The sequence below is a fragment of the Pogona vitticeps genome, chromosome 15, assembly GCF_051106095.1.
Source record: "Pogona vitticeps strain Pit_001003342236 chromosome 15, PviZW2.1, whole genome shotgun sequence".
Taxonomy (NCBI): Eukaryota; Metazoa; Chordata; class Lepidosauria; order Squamata; family Agamidae; genus Pogona; species Pogona vitticeps.
Genome location: NC_135797.1, coordinates 12,221,918 through 12,237,567, shown reverse-complemented (window position 1 = coordinate 12,237,567; position 15,650 = coordinate 12,221,918). Strand labels below are relative to the sequence as shown.

Here is a 15,650-nt window from a genome sequence, read left to right as displayed (position 1 = left end):
GATGCTGCTGCAAAGACCCTCTTGGAGGCTGTTTGGGTTTCGGAGAGATTCCGTTGGTGTTTTACGGAGAATCGAGTGGGTGGGATGAGAAAAAAAATATTTGGATCAATCAGCATGTCGGTGCGTTTATTAATTGATCTAGCTTGTATAGCGCCTCCGTAGCGCACGTTTACCATGGAGCATTCAATCCGAGAAAACACAGTGTATGCTGTAGTTTTGGAAGAGGTGGCCGTGATCTGATAAAACAGAATCCCGGAGCACAATAATTTTGCACGGATTAGATTTGCACATCTAATATGAATGGGTTTGCCTCCCCCCCCCCTCCTTGGAACTGGCCAGCGTATTTCTCATTACACCTTGGCGTACTTGGTGAGAGCTGAAATGAGACCTGTTTTGTTATTTTCAGGTGGATGATTCTGGGGTGCGCCCCAAAATCCCTCAAGCCCTGGAGAAGATCCTTCAGCTCAAGGTGGCGTGTGTCGCTCTCCATCTTGCTGTTGCATCCTCACTTCCCTCCTGGCTGATCTCGGAGGCTGCCCAATGGGCCTTGAGGATTCCTGGGGACTTTCCCGGGTGATGCTCAAAGGAAGCATTATAGATCACCCGTTATTAGAGGAGGCCCGCTTTTAGGGGCTCATGGAGTGTGACTGTCACAATGGGAAATTTTCTCACCTGCCCCCCGATTTGCCGTTTAAGCTTCCGTGATTTGCCTTCAGGGCACGAGATTCTGTCCACGTCGGGTCCCTCGAACGCCACGTTCGGCAGAAAACGACATTTCTCCAGCCTCAAACGCAAGGCCCTCCATGACGGGTTGCCCACACTTCTGTTTGAGCGGGGATTCGAACCGAGATCTCCCGCGTTCCCATCGCGCTGTCTCACCCCACCCCCGCCACGCTGTCGCCTTCTGATGACGTCACAAAGGGGAGGCCAACCCTTCTGTCTTTGGAAGGCTGGCAACCTTCCGTGCTCCAAGAGAGCCCCAGGCTTCGCGTTCTCCCCTGTGAACAGGCAGGAAAGCGCCGGGAAGCGCTGGGCAGGCGGTATAGAGGGGGGGGACGCTACCCAAGTCTTTAAGGGCGGTGAGCAGAAGGCTCCATCCACTCTGCCACCATGAATTATCTCACCGTCCCGACAATGCCTTCACTGCCTCAGATGGAAAAAATCCTGACCAAAGAGGATCAGGCCCCCACTGGGGCTCCCGGGACCTCCGCGACGCCCGTCGGCCAGGGGTCGGTGGTCTCTCTGTCCCTCCCACCCACTCAAGAACCGTCCACCCTCATGGCGGCCACCTCTATGATCTCCCACCCCACCAGCAGGTCCAGAGATTCGAGGAAACACAGCAAGACCCATAAGAGCAGAAGAGGGAGCAAGGGGACGTATCCCACGCACCAGACGAAAGGTAGGATCGGGACCTCGCCCGCTTCGGGGGTCCCGACAAGATCACTCCTCTAGGGCCCGGTTTTCCAGAGGGGAAAGGCCGCTGGAAACCAGGTTTTTCCCCCCAAATCACTGAATCATAGAAAAGTGAAGTTGGAAGGGGGACCTACAAGGCCATCCAGTCCAACCCCCTGCTCAAGGCAGGAAGACCATCCAAACAGATTTGCCAGGGGGTGATCCAGGTTTTTCTTGAAGGCCTCCAGGGCTGGAGCGCTCCCCAGCTCCCGAAGTCATGGGCTTTGTTGTTGTACAGGTCTAACAGTTAGGAAGTTTTTCCTGATCTACCGAAATCTGGCTTCCTTTAACTGGAGCCCGTTGTTGCCTGTCCTGCACTCTGGGGTGATCGAAATAGACGTGTTGGCCACTTTTGTGGGGCCACTCTCATGGGACAGAGCCCACGTCACCCTATCCATCCCATAAGGAATTCATTAATCTTTAGGATCCTATTACAGTGGTTCCTCTTTTAGACAGTTACCCCCGCATGACAGTTTTTTCGCTAGACACTGGCTTTTTGCGATCACTGTAGCGATTCACAAAACAGTGATTCCTATGGGGGAATTTCGCTGGACAATGTTTGGTCCCTGCTTCGCAAACCGATTTTCGCTGGACGACGATTTTGACAGCTCCCTCCCCCGCTCGCAAAACGGGTGTTTTTGGGATCTAAGCTTCGCAAGACAGCGATTTAAACAGCTGATCGGCGGTTCGCAAAGAGGCTTTCCTATGGCCGATCTTTGCTAGACAATGACGATTCTTCCCCATTGGAACGCATTAAACAGGTTTCAATGCATTCCAATGGGGAAATGCTTTTCGCTAGACGATGATTTCGCTAAACAGCGATTTCAGTGGAACGGATTATTATCGTCTAGCGAGGCACCACTTTTTAAAATTTTTTTATTTATTTATTTATAACTATAACAAAAACAAATCATATACATAAAACATATACACTTACAACACAATAACAGTGTTCCCCACCACCATGTACGGGACCTCTTGCCATATTCTTTTTTTTCTTTTTCTCATTCTTCTTCTATTGTCTTCCTCTCCAGAACTGCTTAGATTCTTGATTTGGAGCTGAGCAGCCGGTCAATGATTAAAATGCTTAAAGAATTGATAACTAATCTAATAACAGCAGCTAGATTGATTATTGCTAGACAGTGGAAATTAAAGACTGAATTACAAATTGAAGAATGGTATAAAGAAATATGGAATATAGCATTAAATGATAAATTAACTTGTAATTTAAAGATGAAGAAAGGAGAGTTGAAAAAGAACAATTTTTATGTAATATGGGGCAAATTTTTGGAATATGTGTTAATAAGGGGAAAAGCGAGGCACCACTTTTGTACTTTTTCCTTGCAACGGGCTCATGTGGCTTCCCTTCTGGAAGGAGCCCAAGTCGGTGAGTTGTGATCCTGGTCTTGGAGGTCTCCCCGCCTTGGTTGCGGCATGCAGCAGGACCAAGCCCTGGGCGTTATCACCCATCCTGGATCAGAGACAGGTCCCTTCCTGTTGGAGCGTGGGCCGGAGAACAGCTCATGCGCTGAACAAGGGGCCAGACTGGGAGACTCGGGGGGGGGGCGTGCAGAGTGCCTTGCAGAAGGGGAGCGGATCCCGAGCAAACCTCCCGTGGCCGGAGACCTGCAGAATAGGGTGAAGGAAAAGATGGCTTCCAGGCCCTTCCTAAAATATCTCCGTTGCTCTCGCAGGTGGGGGCAAAGGCCAGCACCACCACAAGCGGAAGCACCGGCGCATGACTTTACGGGAGCTGGTGAGCCGCGCTTGGCGAGAGACCGTCCCGTACCTTGTCGCCTTGCGGAGTATCATCTACAACCTCACGCAGTCCATGTTCTTCGACATCTTCATCGGCACGGTGGTGGCCATCAATAACATCTTGCTGGTCGCTCAGACATTTGCGGTGGTGGAGATTCGGGGAGGTAAGCCAGTCATCAGCGTCGCCATCGATCGTCCGGGGAGGGACAGCTTCCCCGATCCGCATTTATTTCTTTATTGACACCCGGTTTTTCTCCTGAGAGGGACCCGAGGCATTGACGTCCGACAACGAAAAGGCAATAGTTCATAGCTAAAACCAGGAAGGGGGACAAATATTTCAAAGGACGTTAACGAGTATTGTATCAAAAACAGTAAATGAAATCCATATTAAGAAGAACTTTTGAAAAGCAGCAGAGCACAACAAACCCCCTTCCTTCTGATTCTCGGTTTTCCTTCTTCCATTTCCACACACGGTGCTGTGTTTCCCCCCCTCTAATAAACCTTTCTTGGTGTTGTTTGGAATAGAAAAGATCTCTTTGGCTATTCGGTGCCCCTTGCTTGCTGGTATAGAAACCTAGCATGGACCTTTTCGGTGTCGCTTGTTGTTTTCACCCGTGTTTATAGCTTCTGGTGTGAGTTTCTGTATCTTTCTTTAAAATTGGTTTTGTCATTTTGGGAACAATGTATTGAAAGGCTGTTTTTGTTGTTGGGCCTTCAAGTCACCTCCGGCTTCCGGCAAGCCTGTGAATCGCAGGTTTCCGGATCTCTCTCCCCCCCCCCCCCCCGTCAGCTTTTGAACCCATTTCAGCCACTGTAAAAAGGAGTGGAGGGTTTTTTTGGGGGTAGGAAATATCTCATTAGCTGCATGGGTGCCTCGGCCAGTCTCCCCTGCAGAGGGGACCCCCACCAGAGGACCCCTGGATCCAGAGGAGGAGGAGGAACCCCCCCCAGTTGAGAGACCCCACGTCCGGGCCCGGCACAGCTGGCCAAGCAAAAGAAGGAGGAAGGATCTGGTCCCTGGAAGGATATGTTCCCTTCTGTGCTTGCGCCGTTGCTGGTCTGAAAGATGCTCGTGAACTCACTCTCTACGTTGTCACCGACTGTCCTTTTTAACCGTCCTTTTTCGGTGCACCCACAGTCTTTGTCTCCCTGAAGGGACGTTGAAATGCCCTCTGATTCCGAACATTTTGGTGGGCGTCCCAAAAGACTGAACTCGGGGGCTTTTCTCGTGGGCTGCCCACCTCGGTCTCCTCGTGGGCTGTCAAGTCACCTCCAGCTCATGGCGACCCCATGGAGGAGCCGTCTCCAAAATGCCCCCCTCCTCCACTGCCCAGCTCTTGCACATTCAAGCCCGTGGCTTCTTTGAGGGAGTCGGTCCACCTCGTATTGGGGTCTCCCTAAAACCTAGCCAGGTAGAATCGCATTTTTTTCCCCACAGGGGCCAAGCCTTGCTGGGGACTCGAGGAGGCGTCGTCGTCATGCAAGAAAGGAACTTTCCCAAGCCGTCCTTAAGTGTCGGCTTCATTTGCGGCTTTTCTCTGGGCTTTCGTGAAGGCTGGGCCTCCTTCGCATCACGCAGAACGAAAGCCTGCAGATTTTTAACAGTCGCAAGAGGGCAGGAAATGGTGGACTTCTTAATTTGCTATGATCCTGTGTCTACAGCAGTGGAGAGAGAGAGAAGGGAGGTCCGTGCGGGTTTTGTAAAAAATCCATTTGTCGGCACAGGTCCTTGACTCAGGCAGCAAAATATCTTGGACTGCCGTGGCTTTCCTCGTAGAGAAAGACGGCGTCTCCTTCTCTCCTTGTTAACGGTTCTCTTCTTCTGACTTTCTAGAGTGGTTCTTCTCAGCTATGGATCCTGTCTTCCTTTCCGTCTACGTGGTGGAAGCGATCCTCAAGATAGTGGCCTTAGGCGTGGACTATTTCCGTGACCCGTGGAACGATACCGGTGGGTCTCGGTGGTCGGAGGGTGGATTTCTGAACAGGGGCCGTTCATTCTCAGATGGCATGGAAACACTGGGAGTGGACCTTTACAAGTAGACCCCAACCAAATAAATAAATAAAAAAATAAAAATCAGGTCTCAAAGTGAAAAATCAATTTGATTTGGTTTCCCTTGAATGCCAAAACTGTTGTACTGCATGTGGAATTCCACGTAATTCCCAAAGTTGGTTCTGGTGACAGGGCAGGGGGAAATCAAGAGGCTACTGTGAAATCAGTGTTTTGGTGTTTTCTTGCTTGTTTTCAGAAGCAAAATGCTCTAACACAATTTGTCTTGTGCAGAAAGGCAGTTCCTTAGGGTTTCTGTAAGGGGAACTGTCCCTTTAAATTACAGGCTTTCTGCTTCCACTTTGGACAACTAAGAGCCACTAGCTTTGCAAAATACCTGCTCTTCGCTTGTTAATTTGAACCAATTCGGCTGTCTGCTTCATGGGCTTTCCTTTTTTGGTTTGGGGATGGTCATGATGTGCTCTTCGGCTTCATAGCCTCATGGCTTGTACCTAACCATTAGCTTCTACAACCAGCACATCTTTGAATTAGGATTGCACTCTATATCAAGGGAGAACAAATGGTATAAATAAGCCCTTATACCAAAATTTAAAACCTACGTATGTGTCCAAGGAAAGAGATAGGATTCCCTTTGACTCATACAGTTTGTGGTTGGGATGTATTAAAACCTTTTTTCTTTTTTTTGCTTGGAAAAGCTATTTGTTTCTTTGCCTTAGGTGATAAGAGATATTTTTTCTGAACTGAGGAATTATGCTCCAATGCACTCTGCCCATGCTCAGGAGAGGTTTCCTGCTTCTGTCAGCTTAACTGTGAGCAAGGCTAGCAGCTGCACTGTCTAATCTCAGAGGCTGCGAGCGTTCACTTGTGTTTTTTTTTCCCTCCTCCTCCTCCTCCTTTCCTCCCGGCCAGATTTCTTCATCATGATCATGACAGTGCTGGATTTTCTGCTGCCGTTGTTCATCTCCTCCAGGCAAGGGAATCGGGGCAACACTGTGACCCTTTTCCGCGTCCTCAAAATCTGCAAAGGGATCCGCGCCATCCGCGCCATCCGCTTCCTACTCACGCTCCGGTCAGCGCCTAGTCTGTAGATCCACCAGTGCTTTAATGAGTTGAAAGAAATGTGTCCGGGACATCCTTTGATGGAGGAACTGTGTAGCATTATATGCGATCAGGGTTTCTAGTGCCATGACATTCTGCTTCCTGTGATAGACCTAGAGCCTCTGGAATTATTATTATTATTATTATTATTATTATTATTATTATTATTATTATTATTATTATTATTATTATTATTATTATTATTATTATTATTATTTTCATCATCATCATCATCATCAATTACTACTACTACTACTACTAGCCATGTTAGTTTTAGGCATCTATTGCCATTAAGGCAATGAACTGCTCTTCAGTTCCCCCTAGTGGCCAATTCTGAGACTGCAACTGGTAAATACACACATGCTTTTTTAAAAAAAAGCAAACAACCAAAAATTACTTCTGATGGTTGTTGTGGCTTTTTCAGGCTCTTTGTTCTGAAGGTTGTTCTTCCTAACATGTCCCCAGTTTCTGTGGCCAGCATCTTCAGAGGACGGGAGTCAGAACGCTTGTCTGTGCTCTGTTACTAAAAATCACTTCCCTTGCCATGTGGTATTGAAAAGAGGAGGGCTTAAACCTTGCAGAAAACCACTTAAAATGCACCTAAAATGCACTTTTAAAAGTTACCTTTGGGTTTAGGCAGAAAATATTGGACATGATGTCGAAGCTTCGTTCATCTTCATGACATTGCTTCTGAAACTGACTCTCACGCTCACACCCAAAGGGACTAGTAGCCATCACCTGTTCCTTGTAACAACACGACACCCTCATATCCGTGTGTCCTACTGTAGTTACAACATGCAGATGATAACAAACGCTGTTATGATAGCGAAGGCTGGGCTGTACTGTACATAGCATGGTCTCTGGCGCCTTCTAGTGGCCAGTTCTGGTAACTTCACCATTAGAAATATATTTCGGGGGGGATTTTTCGCATCCTATTTAAAATATTCTTCAACCATGGGCAAGCAAAGCAGCAGAGACCAATTAGGCGGGTAAGGGGATCCGACTGTAGTGATTTCCAAACGCTGGCCTCCGACACCCTTCCCAGCCTTGTCCATATGACTGCCAAGCCCTCTTTATCATGGGATGGTTTCCCCTGAAGTTTGGAAAGTTCCTTTTTTTGGAGGGGGGGGACTACCTTTCCCAGTCCCTGCTGGCTAGTGGACTGTTGGGGCTATCCTACGAATCGTTTGTTTCCCTGAATTTCTGGCCAAATTGCCGTCCGTGCTTGGCCAGAGAGATAAGGTAGACCTTCTCCTCCCCCTCAACTAACCATCTGCCGGTTCGTTTGTTCGCCTCTGCAGGGTGATGGAAAACGTTCGAGAAGTCACCAGTACGTTTATGCTGTCGTGCCAGTCCATTGGGGCCATCATCATCGTCATGTTTACTTTACTCTGTATCCTTCCCAGGAGGAGTGGATGGGTGGGCAGGAGGGAGAGGGAAGCATCAAAACATGATGAACAAAAAGGAATAAAATACAGTGGTGCCTCGCTAGACGATGATAATCCGTTCCACTAAAATTGCTGTTTAGCGAAATCATCGTCTAGCGAAGAGCACTTCTCCATTGGAATGCATTGAAACCTGTTTAATGCCTTCCAATGGGGAAGAATCGTCGTTGTCTAGCGAAGATCAGCCATAGGAAAGCTGCTTTGCGAACTGCAGATCAGCTGTTTAAATCGCTGTCTTGCGAAGCTTAGGTCCCGAAAACACCGGTTCTGCGAGCGCGGAGGGAGCTGTCAAAATCGTCGTCTAGCGAAAATCGATTTGTGAAGCAGGGACCAAACATTGTCCAGCGAAATTCCCCCATAGGAATCACTATTTTGCGAATTACTATAGCGATTGCAAAAAGTCAATGTCTAGTGAAAAAACTGTCATGCGGGGTAACTGTCTAGCGAGGCGCCACTGTATATGGTGAATCTTATTGAAGGCAGCTTAGGATGGGGTGCCTCTGTCTTTTGGGGGGGGGCTGCGTCAGTGTAGCGCTACTTATTAAATCCAAGGGAGTTCAACCTTCTTTCTTTTTCATATTGCCATTTTAAGAGAGGAAAAGAAAAAGCCCAAATCCGGCTTCGCTTTTCGACCCAAAACAAAAGATCATTTTGTTCCCAGTGACCCCCATTCTCCCGGGTAATGTTCCCAAACAGAAGGCATTTTTGAGACAAAACCGCGGGGGACGTAACGATGGACCTCAAAACTTTTCGACAAGGAAAACACGGATGTGTCCCTGTATAAGGGGTGGATCCCTCGGTTACTCTCCCTTTCAATAAGCTGGAAAACCTTCCCTTTCGCTGCCTGTCCTACCTCGTAGGGTTATTGTGCCGTTCAAGCAGGAGAGGAGGGGAACCGTGGTTTCCCCCCCTTGGGAACATTGGAGGGGGAAAAGGCAGGTGAGGAGGAGGTGGGGAAAAAAACCCCACCAATCTTTTTATTCCTTAACGCTCCCCGTCCGCCCCTCAGTCATGTCCTCAGTCGTGATGCGCGACATGTTCTGTGACGCCGACCCGGCACATTTCGGAGATATTTTCAAGACCATCTTCACCCTGTTCCAGTTATTCACGCTGGACGACTGGTCCCTGATTTACCTGACCTGCTACGATGCAGGTGGGAGAAGCCGAGAGGCTGCCGGCGTTTCTCGGTTCGAGAAGTCCTTTGGCGTCAGGAAAAGGGCCCAGATTCCAAACCCGTGTCGGGCCGCTTTCTCTGTGCCTTGCCGTGGGCTGGTGGGCCACCCCGTGGCTTGTTTCGAAGGCCACGGCGGCGTGGATGGTCCTGCCCTCACCGTGTTCCTTTTCTCGCTTCCAGGGGCCTGGTACGTCATCATCTTCCTCATCGTCTACATCCTCGTGCAGTACTTTCTGCTTCTCAAGTAAGTGCATGACAGGATTCTCCCCATAGGCTAAAGGGGTGTGTGTGTGGGGGGGGGGTAGTCCAAAACCCCCAGTTGGCTTCCCTCTGCGTCAGACGACGGCTCCCAGCTTATGTCAACCTTTGCCTCAGGCCCATGGGTGTTGTAGTCGAAATGATCTGGGGTGGGCTGGGGGCTGCCCCCTCGGGGACATCCAACCGATGTGACTTCCCCCAAAGTGGGGGGGGGGGGAAATAACTTTTGGAACGATCACGATCACAATCCACCAGCCAGCACTGGATGGGATCCGGAGTCCAGAAAATTCTCTCCCCCCGCCCCACCCGTGGGCTGTCGAGAGACGTCCGAGGATCGAGAAAAGACTCTTGATGAAATGGCAAGAGAACATTCATTTACGTCTCGCCTATCGCGGCTTCTCCCTAAGGAGAGTCTACCAAAGCTGCCTACATTGCCTTCTCCCCCACCCACCCCAACAGACTGTCCTGGGGGGTGACATCCAAAACATCTGGAGGGCCAAAAACCCACATCTGCCAGCTGTGTCCCTTTCTCTCTTGCAGCCTGGTGATTGCAGTCCTGGTCGATAATTTCCAGGTGGCGCTGCTTAAGCGCCAAGAACTCCAGAAGCAGAAGGTGAGTGGGACTGTGTGACCCGCCCCCCCCTTGCAACCAAAATGTGCATGTCTCCCCAGGGTTGTTCCTGCGGTGCTGCGTGTATAGAGTTAACGTCGTGGGTGGGTAGGCTGATCAACGGGGGGGGGGGGTAATTAATCCTCATTGATTCAATGCATGGGCTGTATTTATGGGGGTTGTCTAACAGCAATGCCTAAACAAATCTCGGTTGCAATTCAATACAGTCGGACCCCTCTTTCCATGGGATCGGTAGCCGCGGCTTCACTTATCCGCAATCTGGCAATATTAAAAATAATTTTTAAAAAACCCCAAACCTAGAAATATGTATTTTCATGATGTATTTACAGAGCTCATCACTAGAGGGAGCCAGAGAACATGCTATGTATTCAGCATCATCTCTGGCTCCCTCTACTGGCCAGTTCTGGTAATAAATGTCAAAATCCTTTTTTTCTGGATTTTTTATTTTAGCTTGCTAAAAATCCTCTGCCGTCCCCTTCTCCTCTTGCCTTCCCATTTTCCCAACATCAGGGTCTACAAGATGGGTTTGCTATCTTTTGCTGCCATCTAGTGGAATAAAGAATAATCAGAGCCTTTTTTAATTTCCAAAACGTCAACTTTTTAACACTGGGGAAGTCGTTGTGCTTTGCCACCCGAAGGGCACAGAAACACCGGCGGTGGTAATCAGAGGATTGCCACAATCATCATCTTCAAGAGCAGGGGTGGGATACTGAGATGGCTTAGCCTTTTCTCTTCGTAGCTTTTCTTTAGCTCTTTCGGTTAGGCTCAAAAACGTCAGAAAATATCAAAAACTAAATCAAAGTAAAAACCTAGATCCCCACTTCTAACAGGGATTTTTCAACTGGGTACCTAATTTTGGAGTTAGGTGCAAACGGTTGGTCTTGGAGGTCTCCGGGATCAAAACGGCACATTTTTTAAAAAAATTCTGACCGTATGTTTTTTCTCTCCCTTCCGGCTGTCATGGGGTCAGACCAGGGAAGGGGTTAGGGTCGGGCTACCTGCGCTCCGCAGGCCAGGCTTCGCCGTCATCCGTTTGAAGATCAGATGAGAAGGACAGGTGACCAAGTTGCTGACTTATGTGTTTGTGGTTTCTCTCCCCCGAAATTGACAGAAGCTGATCCAGCCGGAGGACAGCACAAAGGAGGACGGTCCTTCTAGCAAGCCAGCAGGTGACCCTGCCATGGGGTTTATCTCGGGGCGGGGATATTGGATGCTCAATGGATTGCCTTTGCGGCAAGTAATGAGCAAATTCTCAAAGACGCCCTGTAATTGAGAAAAGCAAGACAGCTGGTCTGCGGACCCAGAGCGACTTTCTCCTACGATTGCCTAAAAGACCCTGAAATTTTGGGGCACGGGGCTTGGAGATCAGAATTTTCCAGGAGAAAAATTAGAATTTCTCCAAAAAAAATTTCTGATGGCAAGCTGGCAAAGGTCAGATCAGACATGCAAGGAATTTCGTTTTTTGGATTTTTTTAAAACAACATTCCCCATCGGAAGGACAGGTCCTCTCGACAGCTCAGACAAATCGATTCTTGAAATCAGGGATGCGGGAAAAGGAAGTGAACCCACAACGCTTGTTGTTGTTGTTGTTGTTTTAAACCTGCTCGCTGGTCTGTTTGTGTCCTCCCCATCACAGAGAAGGGGAAAAAGAGAGAGGAACGCGAGGAAGAATTCTTTAGGCGGATGGTCATGGAAAAATACGGGAACCTCGAGTTGGCCGAGAGGTGAGCGGGATCCGGGCCGGCCCAACCAACAGCAAGGGCTGGTTGTGTGTGTGTGTGTGTGTGTGTGTGTGTGTGTGAGAGAGAGAGAGAGAGAGAGAGAGAGAGAGAGAGAGAATATTTAGTTATCAGGGAATTGCGACAGTTCAGATGTCATCATCCTCCTAGAACGGCAGAGCCGGAAGGGACCCTCTGGATTATCAAGGAGGCCCAGCGGGGGAATCGAACCCCCAGCCTCAAAACCATGGAGCTATAGGCGCTTGATTCCAGCCGGTGATGAGGGGCTGATGGGCCTCGGAGTCCGACACCATAATAAATTCTAGGAGAACGCATATTGCATCCTTCTGGGGCTTAAGCCTGACCGTGGGCAGCTCACAACAAGGAAAACGAGCCACACAATGCAATTCGCATCCAAATCAAACATAATAAAAAAACAAGGATTGTCGGAGCCAACAATACAGAAGCACTGCATTTAAAAACCCTACTTATCTCACCATCCGAGGCCTGCGATTTGAGAGTATTTGAAATACAAATTTAAAAAACTACACCCACCAAAACCTAGTGGAGGAAGTTTCTCTCCCAGCCCTAGATAAGTTTAGTTTTCTATGTCAAGTAGAACGTATTGAACATCCGATAAGTTCTTGGTTTTTTTTTATTTTTCTTTTGTTGAGTAAGCACAAGCAAGCCTATTTAAGAGAATACTGTATACGGATGTCTGTTTTTAAAAACCAATAAAAAAACTGAACTTTAAAAAAAACCCTAAAAATGGATGTATGAATATATCAATGTTCTAAGATAAGTTTTTTAAAAAAACATTTAAGTCCTATCTAACTTGAGTTATTAGAAGGCTAGAACAAAGGATGTGAGCTACTCAGAATAGTGCTATATACACCAATGGGGTGGTATATGAATGAATGAATGAATGAATGAATGAATGAATCAATGCATCAATGCATCAATGAATGAATCAATGCATCAATGAATCAATGAATGGAGGCTGGATTTGGGAGGCTCTGATGTCCTCCAGGGGACATGGAGAAGAATCTTAGCAAACAGGAGCTAGAAAGCCGGGGATTTTCCTTAAAACCTCTCACCGTTTCCTTGGTTCAGGGAATGGCAGCTTCTCTACAAGTACTTCCAGCTGATGACCGCGATCGAGACCCATCAGCAGCAGTTCCATTCTCAGTCGTCCACCACGGACAAGATCCTGGATACTTTCTTTGAGGTGAGGGGCCCTCTTGAGGTCATGAAGATGTTCCCCCCCCCAGGCCAGCTTCTGGGGGAGATGGTCTGGATAACTGACTTTTTCCTTCCAACGTCCTGCGGGTCATCTTATACCCTTCGCCCGTCAGGATCTCTGGAGAGGAGGAGAAATAGGTAGAACGAGGGATGAAACCGGGTGACCTCGGGCCAGTCACAATGTCTCAAGCCTGCCAACCTCGCAGGGCGGTTGTGAAGAGACAGCAGAGAGGGAGATAGCCCGAGGCCTTGCCCTGAGTTCCGTGGAGGAAGAGACAGGATGTGAATGTGACCAACGAATCATAAAAAAATGCTTTCCGAAAACCTAGTGTCCACGATTAGCGCTCCCCCCAGTCTCAGCCTGCATGTCTATGATGGGAGTTGTAGTCCATACAGGCTGGAGAGGATGGGACTTCATCCAGCAAGCTTGCAGTTGCAAAAGGCTGAGTCTTGTAGGCCTCGATTCCTTCCAGCAAAGCGACCGGTTGCTGAGCGGGTGAACTGCTGATGATTTGAAAAAGGGAAGGGGCCCTCGGTTGTTTCTGCAATTTAATTCAGGGAAAAACCCCAGAATCCATTGACAGAATCCATGCATGCTGTGTGTCAGCAGCTGTTATGGAGACCCAAGAATGGCCGTCTGCAACAAAGGTCAATGGTGGAGGAGTAGGAAGGGTGTAAAGCCTCAGAATAGCAACCTCCGTGTCACCCAAGCAGTTGCTTAGCAAGAGGGAGGAAATCCTCAGATATAGCTGGCGGTTAATCTCTTGAGAAACTTTCTCGTTGCTTTTTACATTCATTACCGCGCTAGATGAAGGATACAGAGGGCAGTCGTCCAAAATCATTTGCAGCCACTGGATTAAAAAAATGAAATAAATCACTTTGTTCCGTGTTTATCCCCCCCCCCGCCTCCTCTTTTCAGACAGCTCAACAGGATGACCTCCCGAAGTAATGGACAGAAAGACATTTCCGTGGTGCCGGCAAGAGGCAATTTCTGCCTGCTCTTCGTGGTTTACTATTTTCGTTCATTGCTTCCTTTTGGGGGAATAGTATTGGTATCTATTTAGGGTATATGTTAAATGATTTGTGTATGAAATAGATTTTTCAATAAAGTCCAACACAGCCATCTGCTTTAGGGATTTTTCCCCCCTATTCAATTAAATTAATTGAAATAAGGCAAAACGGTCCAGAGCATAAGAGGACATACATGTAAAGTAAAGGCACTTGTTGGTTAATAAATGAGGTCTTGGCGCAAAGGACGTAGAGTCTTCTCTGGCTTGCACGGAGCAGTTCCGTCAGTGTTCTTTGGCCCCTATACTCCGAGGCCGAATGGAGTCTGGTCCTGTCCTACATAGGGCAGGGAATAGGTGTCTATCCCGTCCCCCCCCAGCGCCCCACAGTCTCAGCTAGCTCCAGGGGCGTCCAGTTGGGGCAGCCACCCGTCAAAGGGTCACGCTGGCCTTGTCCGCATCTCCGGGTTGCCCCCCCGGCACACCCGCTTTGGGTGGGAGGCCGTTCCGTCGCTTGCCCCTTTCGGGTCTGGGCCGGGCCAGCCTGGGTCGCTCTCCTCTGCTGACTTAGGAGGGCGAGCGGGGATGGTGAGCAGTCGTTGGCCCCACCCCTCTGGGGTTAGGGGCCACCAGTGGGTTGTGGGTCCCCCTTTCTTGGGTGGCGGGTTGGGGGTCCCCCTCTCTGGGGTGGTGGGTCGGGGGTCCTCTTCTCTTGGGTGGTGGGTTGGGGGTCCCCCTCTCTGGGGTGGTGGGTTGGGGGTTCCCTCTCTCTGGGCCGCCAGAGGTCCCCCCTCGCTTCGCTTTTGGTGGAGGGGATGCCCTCGTTCCCCCAGGATGAAAAAACGAGGGCTCGGGTCACAAAGGGGCAAGTGCCCCCCCCGGCCAATGCTTTAGCAAAATTGTATATATTGACAGGATTTGCCCCCAAACCCTTGACGAGTCTAAACGCTTGCAGCATCTTCATAGAGGAAGGGCAGAGCAGAAACCGCTCCAGATGTTCCCAGATGTTGGAACGGCCCCTCCTCACGTTCTCTAGTAGGCCTTGTGTGCCTTCCAGTGGATTCTGCCCTCGGTCGACTCTTTCCAGGGTTTTCCAGGCAGGCCGAGGCGCACATGCAACTAAAGAGATATTTTCTACCCCCAAAAAAACCCTCCACTCCTTTTTAGAGTGGCCGAAAAGGGTTCAAAAGCTGACGGGGGGGGGGGGGGGAAGAGATCCGGAAACCTCCGATTCACAGGCTTGCCGGAAGCCGGAGGTGACTTGAAGGCCCAACAACAAAAACAGCCTTTCAATACGTTGTTCCCAAAATGACAAAACCAATTTTAAAGAAAGATACAGAAACTCACACCAGACGCTATAAACACGGGTGAAAACAACAACAAGCGACACCGAAAAGGTCCACGCGAGTTTTCTATACCAGCAAGCAAGGGGCACGAAAGGTTTATACCTCGTGGGAAAAGACTATTTTAAAGAAATGTCTGAACAGAAGCAGGGGGTCAAAGAAGCAGACGGGCAGAGTCAAGACAGGAAGGACCCAGAAGGCTTCCCTTAGGGTTCGAGTTACTCTCTGCTCATCCCTCCCCTCCTTATCTCGGCTGCTGAACCCACCTGCCCCAGGAGTGGACAAATGGCCCGGTTCCCCCCTTCCTTCCTTCCTCCCTCCCTGTCCTCCCACGTCTCCTCCCACCCTGGTCCAAAAGAAAGGGCAGAACAGGATCCATCATTCCCTTGATGGCCCATTTCTTGTCCGGTGGTAAGAAAACCCCATCCACAGAATAAAAAGACCTCTTTGGCAGAGGTGGTGGTGAAGGCTTCTGGGAGTTGTAGTCCAAGAACATCTGGAGGCCCAAGGTTGGGG

The 15,650-nt window shown here is 49.2% G+C and overlaps 2 protein-coding genes across 2 annotated transcripts in view; both read left to right on the top strand.

Moving 5' to 3' along the window:
• SF3B2 (splicing factor 3b subunit 2) overlaps positions 1 to 15,650 on the top strand; it is a 43,939-nt gene that overhangs the window by 6,734 nt on the left and 21,555 nt on the right. The gene's annotated exons all lie outside the window — the stretch shown is intronic.
• On the top strand, positions 503 to 13,907 carry LOC144584890 (cation channel sperm-associated protein 1-like). The gene is made up of 12 exons (XM_078382108.1): positions 503 to 1,399; positions 3,147 to 3,374; positions 5,045 to 5,158; positions 6,128 to 6,287; positions 7,618 to 7,709; positions 8,771 to 8,914; positions 9,116 to 9,179; positions 9,734 to 9,806; positions 10,936 to 10,993; positions 11,461 to 11,548; positions 12,656 to 12,770; positions 13,704 to 13,907. Exons 1-12 carry the CDS (start codon positions 1,111 to 1,113, stop codon positions 13,731 to 13,733), a joined length of 1,455 nt encoding a protein of 484 aa, XP_078238234.1. The 5' UTR covers positions 503 to 1,110; the 3' UTR covers positions 13,734 to 13,907.